Here is a 20,764-nt window from a genome sequence, read left to right on the forward strand (position 1 = left end):
CCCCTGAACACCCACCCCCCACCCTATCATCATTTAGATTTTCATATTATTAATTTCCCCCTTTCCCCCTTTCAGCCAACAAGAGCCAACACACTAAAACAACTCTTTGCTGACCAGCCGCCAGGTGTGCACTCTTTTTTCAGACTGTGGCACATCTCTGGTGTTTTCCGCTGCAAAGATAGCAATATGCTAGAAATGTACCTGAACACACCTCACTTCTAGACCACTACGCCCATCGGCATAGATATATTCACAAGCTCTGCAGCTATTTAAAGCACAAGTGGACGGGGTATAAGATAGCAATGAGCATTGTAATGCATCTTGCACATAGTAGAGCACTATTTTAGATGGGTATGCACACATGAAGCACATGTACACATGCTGCATTGATAAACACTGCATTATCATTTAGCTATTTAGCTATACTTTTTCTGTTAACATACCTAACCTTAATGGTGGCAATTAGCCTCTACTACTTGTTAGCAACATTAGCAAAAGACATTAACAAAAATAAAGAAGCAAAATTCCTACACCACATCATACTGTATATTGGCTGTAAGTTCACAAAATCAGATTTTTAACAAGAACCACAGCAAGAGCTATAAAGAAGACACAATTTAAAATTGCCAAAATAATCAGAATTTCCTTTTCTTTTTAAAAGGGGTGCTGGGAGCAAGTGCGATCATCATTGTTAGACGTTTGGTTTAACATTTACTTATTTATCAATTTTAATAAATACATCTATTGCTAAATCTTCTTCTTTCATTTTAAATTGTGTCTCAATTTTTTTTAAAGAAAAGTATAACAGCAAAAACAAAGTGGTTGCTGTACCTTTACTACTTTGTATACAATGGCAGGACTTAAATAGTAAAAATCTGCACACAGAATGTGTGGTGACTGTAAAACCAAATGCTAAGGTTAGTGCAAAATCATTTTACATAATTTAGAAACCCCAGCACTACACATTTTTTCACATCCCAAAAAGAAGAGGTGCCCTGTAAAAAGAGGACATATGGCCACCCTAAAATAATAGAAGAGATGAGATATTGCAAATTGAAAAAGGAACTTTTTTTCAGCTAGTAAAGGAGATATCTTGTTGTAAATCTTAGTGGAGAGAACGGTTAACTGGATTTAATGCTGTCTCCCCTACTAGACAAAGGGCAGTCATTATAAATACACTTGGCGAAGTGTGATAAGGGTACACTCTGCACATTTTGCAGCGCTGGTCTTCAGACACCAATCCTGGAGTCAAAAGAGCTACGACAGACGAGTATATACCTATCAATCACACAGGATAATGCCCTGTGCTGACCACAAAAGTGCTGCTGCAGATGAGCACAGTAACACTTAATCTAACACTGGGGATTTTCCTCTAGGCTCAAAATGATATTGGGCTGTCTGCAACAGATGGGAGTGGATATTTGTGTAATGACGGACAAGTCACAGAGTAAATCTCATTAGAGAGCATGGCAAGCGGCCTGGCCTTTTTGTAAAATGCCGCTAAGAGCATTAAGACATGCTGACCCCACAGCACGGAGAACAGGAGTCATCTCACGTATTCCAATAAACAACAGCAGAGACAGAGCAGCACACAACAGCAGGGGGCAGGCATCTCTTTAGGAGATGAAGCCACTGAGAGTATTAGCTCCCTAAGCACTTTAGGTTTAGTGCATTGTCTGAATGGTTATAGACTCATATCTGTTTACATATTTGATTTATACATTTTAGCTCTGTCAGAACAGTCACGTTATCAACAAAATGTGGGCTTAGAGTTTTAACTGACCTCAGTAATGGCCATTGTGTTTACATAGGAAGGGAGAGTGTAAATTCATCAACTATTTTTGTATATTTAGCAATTTTAATTATCTATCTGTCTGTCTGTCTGTCTGTCTGTCTATCTATCTTTTTCTGTATATGTATCAATTTCATATTAGCAATGTGACAGTATATGTATATTATCTAAAGCATGTCATTATTGTGACAGGCCTATGTGTGTTATGCAATTAATTCCATATACACAAAATTTACAATTGTTCCTTTTCCATACAACAATAACTGCATATACAACTAATGCCTCTTTAAGCAATGATGTGTTGTTTTGAAATTGTGAATCTGCACTTTTAGCAGAATTTCTCCACTAGTTTTAATGAGCTACTTGTAAAAACGAATGGTTATAACAATGGTGATGTCTTCGGCATGAGACATCCTTGTTGGCACATTTAACTAACTCCCTCCAGACTTCCTCTTAGCTTCTCTCTAGTTGTAGCAACAGCAGCAGACCTTTGACCACAGCATTAACCCTAAGCATGTGACCTGGACGGCAGCATGTACCGGCATGCTCCTTCTCAATCCCGGCCCTGAAGTCCCCCTGCTCTTCTTATTTTAGAGTTATCACTGTTCCCAACCAACCTTCTTAAACTCATCAGCTCATTAACATGCTAACATGCGATTCCTGAGGTGAACGGGTTGTGTCAGAACAGCGAAGCTAAACACTAAATATGGAAACCCGACACTGTGGTATTTCAGGACCAAGCCCGAGGACCACGGCAGATTATCAGAGCTATGTGCTTTTGTTGAGAGCCCGATTGTCCTCCCATTCTGATAACAAAAGCGCATGTCAGTTTGTGTTGACCAGAGTCTGGAAGCTTCTACACAGTGTGTGAGGCTCCAGTGCTAAGTCAGGCTGCTCTGTCACATGCACAGAGCTGATGGATAAGCCTTTGCATTTGGCACTGAAGGCCTGGGATGCCACTTGGCCACCAATGACTATCCAGAGGGCTGCTGACCGAAGCTCTTCTCATATTATTACAGGCACTGCTTGGAATTCTTAATGAAGATTGGCCTGAAAGGCTTGAAACTAGATAACACATGCACTAGACATGGCTCTTTGCAAATTTCATACCAGATGTGAACAATGCTATATGAGCCTTATATTCCATATATTAAAAAATAACTTGAGTGTGATTCCATGTATTACAGTGAAAAAGATTAGCACAGAATGTGAATATATGTGTATATGTGAATCAGTGAATCAGTTACATTTATATTAACAAACAACAATTTCAGCAATCTGCAATTTACGTATGCTATTTGCTGGATTCTTCAGACTGCAGTTATATACACACAAAGCCAATTCAGTCTGTGTTCTGATTGGTTAAGATCTACAAGACTGTGACTTCCTTAGACTGCCTTAGAGTAAATGAAAGACAAGTAAAAGAATAGGCAACAGTTTTATGGCTGTAGTATGGTATACTGCAGTGATACTGACATGGTGCTGGTGTGTTAATGTTAGTGGTGCTGTGTTGGAACGCTTGGATCAGACACAGCAGTGCTGCTGGAGTTTTTAAACACCTCAGTGGATTGAGAATAGTCCAGCAACCAGAAATATCCAACTCACTGTGTCCATAGGGCAATACAATTTAACCAACAATAAAGGAGTAGAGAATGACCAACACAAACTTTGCAGCAACAAATACGTTTCTGTCTCTTTTAGACTTCTACATAGTGGACCAGCAAAGTAAGATTATCTAAATGAGTGAGCAGTGTTTGATCTACTCATACAGTTCAGCTCATACACACTACTAACACACCACCACCATGTCTGTATCACTGCAGTGCCAATAATGGAACGATATAGCTGTTCTGTGTTGGTTTATCCTGTAAGGTCCTGACCATTGAAAAGCAGGGTGAAAGAAGGCTAATAAAGTATGCAAAGGAACAGATGGACTACAGCCTGTAATTAAAGAACTACAAAGTGCACCTGTATGCTCAGGGAAGCTGATAAAATGGACAATGAGTGTGAATAGTGTGGAAAGAAGAGGTGGTGTTAATGTTATATATGTCAAATGTCAGGTCGTATGAGCAGTCTGTGTGTGTGTGTGGGTATATTGCAGGTGTGATTAACGTAAACAGTATAGGTTTTTTGGGTTATGATTCACACAGACTATACGGCCTCAGCAGTGGACCACTTTTCGCCGCCTGGTTGCCATGGATACAGTGGTGGGCTAAATACGTTATTGAGTCTATTCTCTCTCTCTGTCTCTGTGTCTCTCACTCTCTTTCTCTCTCACCCCCTCCTTCTGAACAGATCATTTAGGCGCATTTTTTCCCGAATCATGATCTACTTTTCAAAACACATGCGCAGCATTCCCTCTGCGTCCCCTCGGCATCGTTCCTGTCTCAACTGTCGAAGTTGTGGAGGGGTTAGCTTCTGAATAGCTTCCCCTTTCTGAATGAAATCCTGAACATTCTGTCCTACACAGCGAGCCGGTGTGCACTTCCCGCATTCTGTAAATAATTCAAAGGCTTTTCAATCCTTAAATAGCCTTACATAATATCCTAGCAGGAAAACTGTAAACTGTGTCTCCCCTCCTAAACTGGGACTGTGCTTCAACCATAGGCAGAAATCTTGGCTGTGTTAGGTCAGGATACTCTGCTTGAAAATGACAGCGCTGTCAGAATCAGGTGTTGTGGGAGAAGGTGAGGTGTTGAGGGGTGTTGTGGAGATGGAAGTGGGCCGCCAGAACCCCCCCCACAGCTGTTTCTGTTCTGATCACCGGCACAGTTTCACGCATCAGAGAGCTGTGAGATTTCAGACAGGGCTTCTACTGTGCACCACACACACATACATATACATACACATACATAAGATTAAATATAAACCGAGGGCCGGGTCAGCACAATGCATGCAAGTGCAGTAGCCTACTTCAGTCTGTATGGTCAGATCTTCTCAGGTGAGACTTTAGATAGACAATAATCAAACACACAGACACTACTAAGACTACTAACACTACTACTACTCAGACTGACTGTCATAATGCTAGCCGCAGATTACAACACCCAACAGAAACAACCAATAGAATTAGCTAAATATACACAGAAACGAATCCACAAGCCTACCTGCATCCATATACTTACAGACATACACACACATTCTCCACAGGCAGGAAGTATCCTCTCCTCCATAATCTCACACATACACACAAACACATACATATTGCCTGGCCTGATTTTCTCTCCCTAAAGCCCCCGCTGCCTCAGGTCCCCCACCCCACTGGTGTGGTGTGAAGCACTATGCCGGCTACCTTTCTCCTTCACCATGACCATTGGCTCCTGCTGCTCACACTGCTGCTGCTGCTGCTGCTGGGGCTGGAGAGAGAAGAAAACTGCTGCTGCTCTACTGCCTTCACTGTGTCTTCACCCGTCCAGAGAGAGAGAGAGTGAGGGAGAGGCAGCAGAGAGAGGGAGGGAGAGAGACTGAGAGGGAGAGAGAGGTAGGCAAAGAGAGACTCAGAGAGAAGGGGAGAAGAAAATAGATGAGAAGAAGAGAAGAAAGAGAAAAATAGATGAAAGGAAAGGAAAGGTAGAAGAGATAGATAGCTGCTCCTCCCAGAGAGAGGGAGAAGTCACCCGGCTCTGAGGGGCTGCTCCCTTAGCCTCCGTTTCTCAAGCCTTCCCTCCTTCTCCCAGCCAGTGTGTGTGTGTGTGTGTGTGTGTGTGTGTGTGAACGTGTGTGTCTTTGTGGACTCTGCCCTCGCTGTGCTGAAATAACCAGGTTGCAGCTGCTGTGTGTGACAAATGCAGATTCCATAGCCATAATCCCTCCCAGTCAGAGACACCACCTTAAAATTCTTCAAAAAGACAGAGAGGGGAGGGCTGTGCACATGTGACTCCTTTAATACTCGCTACTACTCTCTCTCTGTCTTTCTACTCTGTCTACTTCTTTTTCATCCCTCTCTTTTTCCTCTCTCTGCTCACTAGTTGTAAATCTGTCTCTTTTTCTTCTTCCTCATTGTTTAGCACAAGATCAAGGTTCCAGTGTGTACCTCAGTAAGCAAATTGGCAAGTTCTGATTTAGACTTTGTCCCAGTTGTGTACCGCACACCTATATACATATACATATATTATATATACTAGGCAATATATATAAGGTGGCTCAGCAGTTGGAGCACATGGCCATCGATAACAAGGTTGTGAATTTAACACCAGGGTTCAGTTAGCTGCCACTGTTACACCCTTGAGCAAGGCCTTTAAACCACACTGCTTTCCTGGTGCTGCAACAATGGCTGCCCACCGCTCCGTGCACGTAAGCTCACTGTCTGTGTGCTCACAAGTGTGTGTTTGCATTCACTGGACGAATGAGTTAAACACGTAGGCCACATTCCATCTGTACTTTTAGAGTAGGGTTGAAAAGTTGTTATGCAAAATATTAACCCATCTTATAATAACAAGAAGTGAAGTATCACTGCAATGCTAATTTACATTTAATTATTCTCCTGCACTTGCTTTGTTTGCCACTTTTTTAACTTTACCAGCTGTAAGTAGCCCCTTCCTTTCCATTTGGCATTGCATTCTGGAATGAAGGTCCATCAAAGCCCTGCTAAAACAAACAACCAGTTTTAAGTTTGCAAATTTTGAGCATACTAACCTTTGACACTTGTCTACACTTCATACACAGTTGTGACACAAACAGTTCTAAGCATTATGTGTGGAACTTCATTTGGAGACTCATTAAATTATCTGTTGGCAATATAAATGTAGATGTTCTTTCGGAAAGTAATTTAGCTTTAATTTAGGAACTTTTAGTAGAAGTAATGGTAGAAGAAGGAAAAACCATGTAGTAAGTTGTAAGTAATGTTTGACTACTTCATTTGCTCCACCTGGCAAGAACCTTAAAGCAAAATAAAGGGTTGCACAGTTGGCGTCTTCAAATGATGTTAAAAATAGAACTATAAAAAACAGAGTTACAAGGTTTTAATAAAGCAGTGTTGATATATAAGGCCATATGTGCTGTACTATATGTAAGAGAGAGAAGTTTTTGAGCCTCTGCCAGGCCTCTCTCTGGCCTATTCTGGCAGCATGGCGGTAGATTATAGGATTACTGAGCCAACAATTGAGTTTGGGAGTTGATTGAGAGGCGTTATTAATGTAGGGCCCAGCGCACTGGCGTCTCTGGAGGGTGAGCGTGTGCTGAGGGAATGAGGCCACGCTGAGGAATTACCCAGCAGCCTCAGCGTGACCAAAACACTACCAAACAAAGGTGGCTGGGACTGGCTGAGACTCCTGTTTCCCCCATGTCTGCCACACTCTCTGCTGCAATACACACACTCTGAGTGAGAGCTAATGCAGAGTGACTGAGGTCTACTTTGAAGCAGGCATGTTTGATGGTGTCAGAGGAGATGATGAGCTACACGCAAGATGAATTTCAAATAGACGATGAATGTGTGTGAGCATGTGTGTGTGTGTGTGTGTGTGTGTGTGTGTAAATGTGTATGGATGGGTTTGTGTGTGAAACATGGGGGTGGGAACCATGAGAGAGCAGGTGCTAATTTTAAAATGTGGCTTTACACACACACACACACACACACACACACACACACACACACACACAAACGCAGACACACACACACACACACACACACACACACATACACACAATTCTACTAGTGTTCTTAATGTGTATATTAATTGCTTTTGGAGGTCATCAAACAGTAAAAAGGTAAATGGTTAAAATTGAACAATCTTGTCACATACAGTATATTATTTTAAAGCTCCCTCAGTAGATGTGCAGGTTTTATGATGAACACTTCCACATGCTTCCAGCTGCTCTGACCTGGCTATGACTGTGTGCTCTTGGCTTTAGATGTTGCCTGTATTTGGCAACTGCTTTCAGAAGCTTAATAAAGGAATGGAGTAGAATGCAAAAATGCATATTTTCAACAATAACTTATAACCAGGTCAAACGTCCGTTATGTAATACATTCAGAAAACAATTTTCATTGCTTTTTTTTCAAGTACTCACATTTTGATTAAAACATGCTGAAATCAGGGTACTCCTGAGAGGTGCAGCTGCAAAACTATTGTTCATCTAACACTAGAGGTTTCAGTTGTAAAAATCCAACATGGTTGAAAATATCAGAAGGCTATTGATCAGGGTGGGATCAGTTTGACTGGCAGGTTTTGGATTGACACCTTGCTGCTCTAACACTGCCAGAAGGTCTGTGCACCAATCACTTCTGAATCCGATAGAAAGATTTGTCTGACTAAAAATCAGGATAAAAGTCACAGAGTGCTCGATAGGCTTTACCACAATTTGTTTAATTGGAGTTCCCATTTTAACCTCACGACCCTGAATGATGCTAAACAATGTGTATCTAAACATCAGGATAAAAGTCACAGAGTGTTCGATAGGCTTTACCACAATTTGTTTAATTGGAGTTCCCATTTTAACTAAAAATAGCTAAGTAGCTAAAATAACAGAATTAGCCGTTCTTGTGCTCCTTCAGGCACCTTCAGGTGTCCAGAGAGGTTTAACAGCAGTTGAGAGGAAACATGTGCTAGCTCACATTTCTAGCACTGGTAGCATCACTTGGGGACAAAACCCAGCTACTGCATGGAAATTGGGTGAAAAACTTAATAACATGAAATAACAAGTATGGGGTTTAAGAAGGCTTGCATAGAACAAATGAAACTAACAAGAAAATACAGTACATTTGACTCATTTTATTACCTTAATATCAAACATTTAAACCCTGAAATGTAGTTTAGTGCTTTTTTTCAGAATTAACATAAATTAGCATTGCATTTCATGAAGTCTAAGTGCCTAAACAGTTTTATTAGAGGATTTCTAGTATTCTAGTAGTTCTAACTTGCATCCCTCTTAACAATTGCACTGACACACAAGGGCAATTACTGTACAAACACGGTCACTTTACCCGCACTGAGACACTTATTTTCTACTGCTCTAATTCATTTCATGCTGCTATAGCACATTTGCACTCTGGACTTGTTGCTGCAACCTGTCTACTCTTTCTATTTATTTCATTTTGGGGTATTTATCTTTAACTATTTTGTATATTCTATTTTTATTGTATTCCTTTATTGTACTTTTATCTATATATCTATTAATAACAGCTCTTGGGTGTAAACTGGATCGTGAGATCACAATTTCGTTCCACCTCATGTACCACATAAGATGCGAATGACAATAAAATCTCCTTGAATCCTTGAATCCTTGAACAATTGATGGAACAGTCTATATCTTGCAAAAAATTAACTTGGGTTACTCTTATGATTTTCTGTTTTGTTTATTACAGTTGTACCATACACATATTAAACCATTAGATTCAAACCATGGTGCTGAGTAAACCATCCCTATTGTGCACCATTACACACCTACATTATACAATGCAGGAATCCACATTTACATGTATACGATCAACCCTGACAGAACTACAGAACTATTTCTGCACACAGCTCACCTCACCGTTACCATTCTCACAAACTACAAAAATGCTGACATCTGCAAGCAAAGTCACCAGCAATAAAAATCCTGAATTGCTTTTCACAAAGACAAATCCACACGCATGTCTCACACTGTCAGCAGTAGCGTTTGTTATGCAGCTGCACATGTAGCTAATGATATCCCAAGACTATTGTGCATAATCTGAATGGTCTGGTCCTCAGCGTGTTTGAAGCTGGAATATACAATAAGAGGATTAGTTTTCAGTTTTTCTGTCTTTTATTTCTCAGAGTTTGTGATAGAACGAGTATGACTGATCGAGAGCCAACGTACAAAAGGTCAAAGTACATTGGGAGCCAGGGCATGCTTGTTTTTTGCTTCTAAAACTTCTCTTTATGTGCTGCATGACCTTAGTTTGCACCTTGAGTCAAACAACACCAGTGTAGAGGCAGCCAACCACAATTCAGCAAGTCAACCAGTCAAATGGGATAGTTTTAGGTGGTGTCACCAATGTTGTACCAGTTGGATATACTGGATTGGCATTAGGGGTGTACGATTTGGCCCTTAAATAATATCCCATACATTTCATCCCATACATTTCACGGTATTTCTGGGTAACAATATTTTGCCTGACATGAGAAAATAAATATTAGTTTATGTAGATGAGGTGTAAATATATATAATGAGGTGTAAATATATATAATAACATATTTCTAAATTTTGGTTGATACAATATTATTCTGTTATTGATATAAACAGTATTCTGCCATTGGTTTACGTAACCCCACACTTATAGATCTGGGTAATATAGTGTAATAATTTTATCACAATACTTAAATTCATTTTTACGTTCCCACAGTATTTATCATGTTTTGACACGTAGACAAAATGCATTAGCAGTGACAGAGTCTGCTACTCAAATACTTTTTAATGCATAGTACCAGGATTTACATTTTTTAAGCAAATCATTTAGCAGGATTTTTAAACTCTCTGTAATTACAAAAATGTATCACAATACAAAAAAATATAAATATTTTTGACCTAAATTCAGTGGAAACAAAAAAAATCTAGCAACACTAATTTACCAAGACCATGATTTTGTGTAAATTAATAATATTTTTGGTGCATGCATATGAACAATTAAAAGTAAACTAAAACAAAATAGACTGAAGAAAATATATATATATATATATATCAATAATTTTATGATAGAAATTATTTTTTATTGTCAGAATTTTTGCCATATTATGGCGTATTTTCTATAGCTAATGCTAATTTAAATACTGTTGGTTAAAAACTGGATGTGATCTATCAAAGTCACTTGGCTGTACGCATGGACAATTTGAGCCACATGCGACCGGTCACAATCATTAACACACTGTGCTTTTATTTAATAGTATTATTATTCTTTTAGACGCTTCATGTTAAGTTTTTCCTTGCACCAGTGATTTTGGGTAAGCTCTGGACCAGCCAAATTTTGACTAGAAGTATGTGAATTAATAAATGCTCAGTTTTAAAAACTGAGATATCTCAACCAAACATCCTCAGCAATCCTATTGTGAAACACATGATTTTAGTTTTAATACATCATAAAAAGTATCATTTAAACTTCTAATCAATTAGGTGCATTAAAGGTAGTGGGGATTACGGAATCTAAAGGAGTGACACTGCCTCCATGACCACAGCAGATTAATCAACAGATTTGTTCTAGAAAGTGGCCTTCACAGCAGCCATAAGCCTGCCAGAAGGTCAGCAGGGAAGAGCTGCATCCAGCTCCAAAACACACGCTGCATATCCCACACAAACCCTGACTGCTGCCTCGTCCTGTGTTAACAGCTGGTGCATATGTTTCCCTAATTGTCCCAGTTCATTTTAAACTTTTATAAGAAAACTATGTTTAAAGACAAGTCATAAAGCAAATTACACTGGTAGTCCCGGCCTGTACTAGAATCTTTTTGATGTGCCATTGTACTACATATTTACCAACTTGTCAGGGTTGACCCAGGCAGAGAGACGTGGAGGCGGACGTATGTGCAGGTAAGGTGAGTTTATTAAACAAAGAGAGAAGTAAACACGTAACAACAAAATAACTAAACAAACGAGGGAGGCTAGAGAACATAAAACTAAACAAACGCTGGAAAAATAAACTAGGAATAAACAAGAGAGAGAGATTAATGATAAATAAACAAATAAACAAGTAAACAAGAAACAAAGGAAAACAAGAAACAGAGGTGAGCTAAAACTAACAAACAAACAAGAGATACTAAAGATAAACAAACGGGGAGACTATAAAACTAGGCAGGATAAACTAAAACAGGGCAAGGGAATAAACTAGGGAAAACACAGGGAACTAGAAAATAACAAAATAAACAGGAAGATAAATATATACTACAAACAAATAGGGAGGCTGACAAAAACAAACGAGGAAAACAATAAGGAACTAAACTAGATAGATAATAACTAACAAACAAAGCAGGAGTAGATAAACAAAGAAATAAACTAGGAACTGAATAATTACAAAATTAAACAAGGCAGAGATGTATAAATATAGGGAACTAGAAACAAACAGAGATAAACACTATACAAGGACCTAGGGCAATGACTAAAGAAACACTGAGAGGCTAAGAAACACAGAGAGAGACAGAAACGCAGAGAGACAGACAACGGGGGACAGTGCACGAGGACAGACAGGAAACAGGATCAGGCGTGACACAACTAGAAGGAGTGATTCACAACTCACAAGTCACTACTATTTACATGGAGACAGACATTAGAAGATCCTATTAAATCTAAAAATTCAAAATAATTAGAAATTAATTGAAGCCTCAGAAGATGAAATTTATGGGATATAACTCAAATAACCACAAAAGAATTGTGATACCAAAAATGTATAAAAATGTATATCAATGAAAACACATTTTATAAAAAGCTGTCCTTACTATCTATCAATATTGTATCTGTTGAGTAATCAGTTTTTTACCTCAAACAAACCTCATGCTCAGAAGTTCAAAGACTTCAAATATCCAGTTATATAAAGCATAATACATAAAACCCATTATGAGCAATATTGGGAAGATAAGAATTATCAGAGTAATGCTGACGGTTATTGGCAATCCTAAATCACACTGACTCTTTCCTCTCTCAGACACTGTATTCCATTGTGATTTCTACGCTTCCTTACCAGGTCCCATGGATGGAGGTGCCATCTTCTCGAGGATCACATACTCGCTGGGGTTTAGGAAGGGAAGCTGCTCCGTCATGGACTGCTTGGGAATTAGGTACAGCACCTCAGCTATGTTTCCATCCTCGATGATGGACATGCGGCGCACTGAGTTCTTGTGCCTGGCCCGGTCCTGGATGATTGAGTCGTCACTGCGGCCCGAGCCACACAGCTTGCCCAGGCTGTTGAGGTTGGGCAGGTTGGGCATGGTCACGCTTTCTACTGCAGGTTATTCGGTGTCGACAGAGAAGCCACTACACAGGACCAGCTCAACAATGGGTGGATCGCCCAACAGTGGGACCATCAAGTCTGAGGACACCAGAGCCACAGGTAGCAGATTAAAGAGCTCCAGGGATGGGAAGGGCTGCTGCGGCTGTTGGTGAAGCAGTCCTGAGCCGCTGCTGTGAGCTCCTTCCTGCTCGCCTTAAGCAGCTTAGGGCTGATGTATTTTTAGTGATTATCTTCCCAGGAGGGGAAAACAGAGCACCTGGGCCAGCCGGAGTCACGACTGATGACCGGGAGCACGGCAGACTGCGTTCACCCAGCGGCATTATGAAAAATGAGATATTACCAAAGCCCAGGCTTCAGCAAATTGTGGGATCTTTAAGAAGATTACAAAGTTCATCTTTGTGGGTTATTATTGTTTTTCATTATAAAGTACATCAGCCATTTCATCCGAAGTCTAGATGAGGCCATTTGCCATCCACATCTGCACAGGTAAACAAAAAGACCCAGCAGGCTTTATTTACAATTTACATTGACCAGACAGAACATCACGTCCTTTATACCTCTGCAGACCATAACTAAACATGCAGCAGGGATCAGAGATATTGCGGTATGTTTTGCTTTGCAAAATGTGATTAGGCCAAGGTTTACAAACTTGTCGAACTCCCTACTTAACTGGACACTAAATGTTCTGTGACCCACATGAAAATTAAATTGATATAAATCTAAAAATAAATACAGTACAACAATCAATTTAGCCCTACAAAGTGACTGATAAGCTTTGTGAAAGTCCCTGTTCAGCACTTTATCCATGATGGACGAAATAATATAAGAGAAAAGTTTTACTCAGACTCTAACATGATATTAACATGACTAACTTGCTACGCCACCAGATTATCTTGGATTTCCTTTTCAATGAAGATGGAGGCTCAACTCTCCTCTGCACATAGCCTAGTATTAGCCTTTGTTAACCTTGCAACTATGATCCCCAGAAGTAGCTTTAACCCAATTGACAGTCTTGTTGTGGTCATTCTGGATTTCCTTTTCAATGAAGAGACAACAGCGTTTGGTGTTCATGGTATGTCACTTCCATGTAGCTAACTCGTATTATTCAACAAAGCCAATGTAATTATAATACCTGTAGCTACTCTAAAACACTCACTGAATATTTCTGCATAAAAAAATCAGGTAACAGATGATGAAGAATGCAGCATTGGTGTCGTGCACCTGTTAAAAATAATTTGATTTAAAAGAGCAGAAGATTAAATTTCCAGGAAAAGCAAAGTATTTATACAGGCTCTATACTAACTTCAGCCAGAGGCAAGAGAGGTATTACCTCTTTAACCTGGCATTTCACCAAGACCTCAGACAGGAACCTTCACCGTGGCCCTTTCGGATTTACAGTTACAGACTTGCTGTATTGCTTGTGTGGATAGTCTCATTTTAAAACAGGCTCCCGCTTTTATGTGTGTATGATTTGTGCAAGGCTGTAAAGAAGCATCTCTTCAGCAATACCTAGAAGGAATTTAATTGTTGAATCAACTCTCTTGGAGACCCTATTCAGCCGGGTAATTACACTGGTCATATAATATTTGTCATATCAGCAGGATATGCATAAGATTTGTCGTAGGGAGTCACTGAGGTACAGGAAATGATATTTCAGAACAAAACACACACACATACACACACACTCCTCCACCCACACCAACGACTGGATATAGTCAGCATGGTAGTATTGACATGGTAGTTCTATTCTCTTCCGTTCTATAGACATAAAGCCAAATTTCCCTGCCATGTTATCACAAATATTCAACCAAAGTCTCTACAATAGAGACCAGAGGTGGAGCCAGACAGACCCACATCCTTCTCCTATAAAAAGTCTGTCTCAAACCACCTTCACAGAGTTTACAGCACAGCTCCACTGGTTACACAGTGATTCCAGCAAGTATAATATTTTTACAGTAAAAGTACAGTTCACATATTTTATTACAAAATAATCTAAATTTCTGTCAAATTACAGTACCAGTCCTCAGCTCTGTTTGTCCCCTGCTATTTGTATTGAAACAAATCAAACATACAATGGTCCAGTGTAACCCCTGAAGGAACTGGAAGAGCAAGAATGGACAGTTTAGTCAAGGAGACATTTGGGATGGACGACGCTACACATCATACTGAACCAGCCAGCAAAGACCTGTGGTGGTCTCACGTTTTAGAGATAGAGCAGAGGTGCATGATGTCATGCGAGTTACATAATAAACCAATACACCAGAAGGTAAAAGGTAACTCTCTACTGACGTCAAGTATGCCGATAAAGCATTCCCCCTGAATGGATGGGGCCAGGTATTTAGAGGGCTTGTGTTTTATGTGTTATGATCAGTAAGGAAGATCTACAGCCAGTGTTGGGAAGTAACGGATTACATGTAAAGGCGTTACGTAATCAGATTACAAATTATAAGTAACTGTAATCCGTTACAGTTACTGCTTCAGTAAGTGGTAATCAGATTACAGTTACTCTGCTAAAATAAAAGGGTTACATTGCGGTACTTTCCTATTTTTGCTCTTCCAATCCAACACTGACAAAACGCAAATAACATTTTGCGGTGAATACGCTCTGATATGACGGGGAACTGTCTGCCCCTCCTCCCGTCTCGCTGCACACACACACAGGGAGGAGGGGCAGCGGCTCACAGCGGCTCCATGCTCACACAACGAGACGAAATTACCTGACATTTTGGTCAACGAATAAAAACGAGACGAAAATGTTTGGCAGGGACGAAATCCAATCAGACTGATTTAGGTCTGTGAAAGGTAGGGACCAGTTAGGAAGAGATCCAATCACTGCTACTTTAGCGAAGGTGGAGTACCCGCCCTTTCCTGCAGCAGCGCCGCGCGGAATTAAACTGTCGATACGGAGCTCGACTGGAAGTTAACTCGACAGAGTTCAGCAGGGAGAGAGGGAGAGAGAGAGGGGAGAGGCGATATATTTCTCTTTTGACGTCGCGAAAAACAAGATAACGTGTAAACCGCGTGGAGCGACTCCATTACCGGTAAAAACACCACTAATCTTTCAGCTTCTGCAGACCAGAGTAACACAGATCTCCATGCAGAGATCCGCGTTTTAATACTGATGTTATTTCATGAGCTGATGTGTTTAACTCAGCAGTGCACTAAAACACAGAACTGATACAGAACCCTAACTCATTAAGATCAGATCATCTGTTTAGTCTCACAGTGGGAAAGATATAGCTAGTGTTAAATCAGCAGCAGGTCAGAAAGGAACTCAATAATATAACGAAAATAAAACAATAAAATAAGTGAATCTATGAACCCAAAAGTCTGTGTAAAGTTCCTTACAGCACTTTCTCATAAGTTTCTCACTTTAACTCATGAAGTCTCTCTGTACATCCTGAGAGCATCTCTACAGGACAGTGTGTGAATGTGTGTTCATTTATAGACTGTAGCTCCAGTAGGTGTGCTGGGTTAGTGCTGGAGATAAAACTAGATCCTTTAAAAGTTTTTGCATCTACAGCTCTGTTCAAACTATAATTTAACTATTCAGATGTTTTATGACCTGATTTCTAGAGCAAAATTTTAAATGTAAAATATGTATAGTCACACACCTACAATAATAATAGTAATAATAATAATAATATACATTAAATCATATATAAATATATTTCACTTTCAAACATTAACAATATTACTCAAGTGGTTATTAAACGTTTCATTTTGTATACATGTAGAGTTAATAATTCAAGGGAACTGATGAAAAAGCATTTACATTTAAATTGTGACTAAAACTAAATACTATTTTCGTCACAAGACTATTACTAAGACTAAATCACAATTTGTTGTCAAAATTACACTGGAGGCAAACCTGCAAATAGATAGCTTACGGTTGTTGTTACATTGTTTGGTTTTAAATGGTTTTATCATCAATTTATAGAAGTGTTTTATAAAATTGTTTGATGAAATGGTTTCATAAGTATTTTTATAGAGTGATTGAAAAGGCTGTTTTATTTGTTTATCTATTTGTTACATTCATTCAGGCTTAAAAAAATGACAATATTTAAAGTAATCCAAAGTAATCAGATTACGTTACTCACTTGAAGTAATGTAACTGATTACGTTACAAATTACATTTTGAGTGATGTAATCAGTAATCTGTAAGGGATTACATTTTAAAAGTAACCTTCCCAACACTGTCTACAGCAGATCCTTTTTTACTATTAAGAGTGTCTTTAAAGGCGTATTCACTGCTGTGCATCTCCAATGTGGGAGATATTAACAATGGTATTAGAAACTGCTGTACTGCCACTCCCTTAATAGGTGGAATGATGATTGCAGAGTGTTGGCATGAAATCCTGTTTTACTCATAATGACGATTGATGATCGAGTAAAATCCAGGATTCTCAAGGCCATCTACAGTAAAAGAGTAGGGGCAGTGTTAATAATCCCTACACCTTATCATATATTTACAGAGAGTCACTGAAATCATACATTTTGGCACAAACTGAACAAAATAACACATTTGTCTGAAGGTCAAATATTGAATACTGAATAAGGTTTTTAGCAGGTATTTATTCCTCATTTATTTCACCACTGCATATAATAAATGCCATACATAATTATGGAACGTTAATAACATTAATTAAATGAATCAAATTGCTGTTTTAATGCAATTCTTTAAAACAGGATAATCAAAATTGTACTTTAGATATAGAAGCTGTCAGAGTGAATCTCAGTAGATATGCTAATGCTTCTGTTAAAATAAAATGGTATTTAGCTGGTGATTTTCATATTTTGCACTTTTATTATAGGAAGGGACATAAGAAATATAATAAGATTATTTTTGCATCTTGTTGAATATGAAATCTTAAAGGAAGCTGCTTTTCTTCAAATATAAATACATTTTTTAATATTGCTTGTATACAAGCTTTATCATACTTGAAAATAAACGTAAAAGAAACAATAGTTTGAAGATTTTAATAGCTCAGAATGGTGCCAATTATTACTATTTTTGGCACAAAAAAAAAATCAAGAATCACTTCTATATCTATATATGCTCGTGATAGCATAATTTTTTTTTTTACATTTTAGCAGATATACCAACAAAACACTACTGAGCAGACTTATTATACAGTCATTGATATAACATATTCAGACAATTTACTTATTCAGCTGAACACCTTAGGCTTTTTTGCCATTTCTGGCCAGTAATTTCAGTTGTCAAATATTCAGTTGATTCGTATATAGCACATGTTGTATTCTTTACATTTTTTAATTTAAATAAAATAGGTTGTAAATTGTTACTACATGATTTATTTTTTTCTCTGTGAAATAAACATTTAAAACATGCCCCACCCACTGCATATGAGCAGCCGAGTCATTATAGTGTCATTGACTAGAAAAGATACAAACACCCACACACACACAGAGACCTATACTACCTAAAATAGTATAAACATGGTTGGAGCTTCTATTACTTGCAACCTTCAAACAAAACTATTCACACACACACACATCCTTGCTGTCAATTTGCTGTTCACGGTTGAATTGTAATTTGGACCTCCATGTGAGAAGTACAAGAACTACTTGCATAACACACACACACACACACACACATACACACGAGAGTGGGGGGCCTCTGTCCTCTTGGCATTTTGAAATGTTGTGTCATTCAGTCACTGACCGCTGTGTACAAGCATTTATTACAAGTGACACCCACCCTCAGAGTAGCTGACTCACAAGGTTAAACAAACACAGAAGTATGGGAGATATGTGGAGGAGAGGTGAAGAGACCCTCTAACCTGAAGTACTCACTCAGCTCCGTCCATTATTTCCGCTCTTCTATTTTAATGCCTACCCAGCTAACAGAGATACGTTCAGCAACATGTTTCACAGGCTCCAAAAAGGTTAGGCTGAGATGTTACTGAAATAACATTCAAGGAACATTCTGAAATGTAATGTAATGCAATGATGGTTTGATAATACACTTATATCACAATTAAACATAACATTTAAAGCGTGTCTTCCAAACCAAGAAATTGAGCTTTTATTTATATGTAGACTATTTTCTGAATTTTCTGAATAAAACTTTTAGATTTTGTAACATACCTACCATATCTAAAAATTCAATAGTGAGAATAAAAAATAACAAGTTAATCAATGTTTGAGAAATGTCCAGGAAATTTGACAGATTAAACATGCTAATAATTAAAAGCCATTACATTTAAAAAAAAATTCTACTAATCAGAAATTGTTCAAAACCTCAGAATCAGTTTTCATTACATTACATTACATTGTACTTATTTTATTTAGAGGACGCTTTCATCCAAAGCAACTTATAACAAATATTTTTTATATTATCATTTTTAGTTTTTTTTTTTTATTTGGGAAATATTTGGAAAATGTTAGCAAAAGATAAATAATAATTCTGTTAACAATAATTTTTCAATTTATCTGACTCTTTATCTGATTCACTGCATGTTTAAAACATGATGCTTTTTAACCCTTGTGTGGTGTTCGGGTCTGTGGGACCAGTTTTCATTTTTCATCAAATGATACTAAAAATATATTTTTTCTAACTCAAACTCATTGGCATTGGCTCATTTTTTGTGAAAAACATATAGCAAAACACATTTTCGATAAACACACACTGTACACCCCCCCCTACACATTTATATTACATACAGTATGTTTGGCCAAGGGCTAATAAAATTGCCTCATTTGTAAATTTGAAACTAAACAAATTTTGTACTCATATCTTGAGTTAAATTCATTTTCTTTTACATTTTATTAAAAAACTAATTAAAAAAAAGAGTAGCACTTTTTGAAAGAAATGTAACATAAGAAAGGTAAAGGGCAAATATTAACCATGTAAGCTGTTTATATTGCTTGCAATTTAGGTGAAGCAAGCATGTGTAAAGCATTTTAATGTAAAAATGCTTAATTTTGCTGAGTTAAATACAAGTAACAAAGTAAACGAGTAACAAGAATATGAACACCACACAAGGGTTAAATATGTGGAACATTCAATCATGTTTGTATATTGAGAATCTGTCTCAAAAATGCCACAGGTTCACAAAGTGAAGCGTTCTATATTTGTGTAGTACATTTAATAAATGTATTTTCTTTTTCTACACTCTTTATTAACAAACCGCATGATGAACATACATTTACTTTACTCACTCAGCATCACGTAATTTGCCCTGTGGCCTGTTTTTACATATGTTTCCTTTATCCAGGCAAGGTCAGCACAATCAACCAGCTATAATGTGCCCACCACAGCACTGCCCAGCGTGCTCCTGGGCCTGTTACTATGTACTCAGCACCCACAACTTTCAATCACACTGACACTGGGCCATCTGCCCCCCCGCCCTGCTCCCGCGACATGGATGTGGCTTATATTCTGAACTGCTTACAACGTGACTCTGGTCTCCTGTGGTTTATAGGAGTCACTTGTCTTATTAGAAATGTCAGTGGAAACTTTGCTTGGGTTGCTTGAAGGTTAGGGTCTATACTCTATGCTGGTTTGACTTGCCTGCTTCTAAAAACCAAATCTATCTGCATTTCAACTCGAACTCAGTGGATGCCTTCTTGTGTCAGTTTTTCACTTGTTTGCTGCACATTATAGAGGGGCCATAAACATATAATGGGTAACAAACCTTGTGCCTGGCTCTATACTACCCAATGTTCACAAAGAGAAATAAATCCTAACCCAAGTGTCACATGCTCTAGTTGTTTCCGAATAACTGGCTATGGCAAATCATTGATAATATGGGATGTTACACTAATCCATCCTTATCTAAGTTCAGTGTAAAAAATAAAAAAGTAAATTAGCAGTGCAAGTGGTGAATCTTTATTTTCTTCACTGATTGTGTCTGGCATGGGTGTCTCTACACTGCCACTCTCTTTCTGTATAACAGACATGAAAACAGAAATACCAGCAGGTTAGTTCCAGTGAATAAACATTTACTCCCCCTGGTGGTGTCTTGAAGTAGTGGAGAATTAAAGGATTTTTGGCCTGACCCACAGCCAGTTTCATCAGTCTTAGACTAGACTTTAATTGTAATTAA

At 38.4% G+C, this 20,764-nt stretch overlaps 1 protein-coding gene across 22 annotated transcripts in view; it reads right to left on the reverse strand.

Annotated features, from left to right (window-relative positions):
• The window catches only part of ablim1b (actin binding LIM protein 1b), a 94,142-nt gene that overhangs the window by 54,474 nt on the left and 18,904 nt on the right, over positions 1-20,764 (reverse strand). For 20 of the 22 annotated variants that reach the window (XM_049464607.1, XM_049464605.1, XM_049464604.1 and 17 more), the window contains exon 1: positions 12,423-12,684. The exons of 1 other annotated variant lie outside the window; for it this stretch is intronic. In XM_049464607.1, coding sequence (XP_049320564.1) covers positions 12,423-12,669 — 247 coding nt within the window. In that variant the 5' untranslated portion in view covers positions 12,670-12,684. Of the gene's footprint in view, positions 1-5,084; positions 5,536-12,422; positions 12,685-20,764 lie in introns of those variants that run through there. One more of the 22 variants, XM_049464600.1, reaches the window with a different exon arrangement.

This window comes from Astyanax mexicanus, chromosome 15 (genome assembly GCF_023375975.1).
Source record: "Astyanax mexicanus isolate ESR-SI-001 chromosome 15, AstMex3_surface, whole genome shotgun sequence".
Lineage (NCBI taxonomy): Eukaryota > Metazoa > Chordata > Actinopteri > Characiformes > Acestrorhamphidae > Astyanax > Astyanax mexicanus.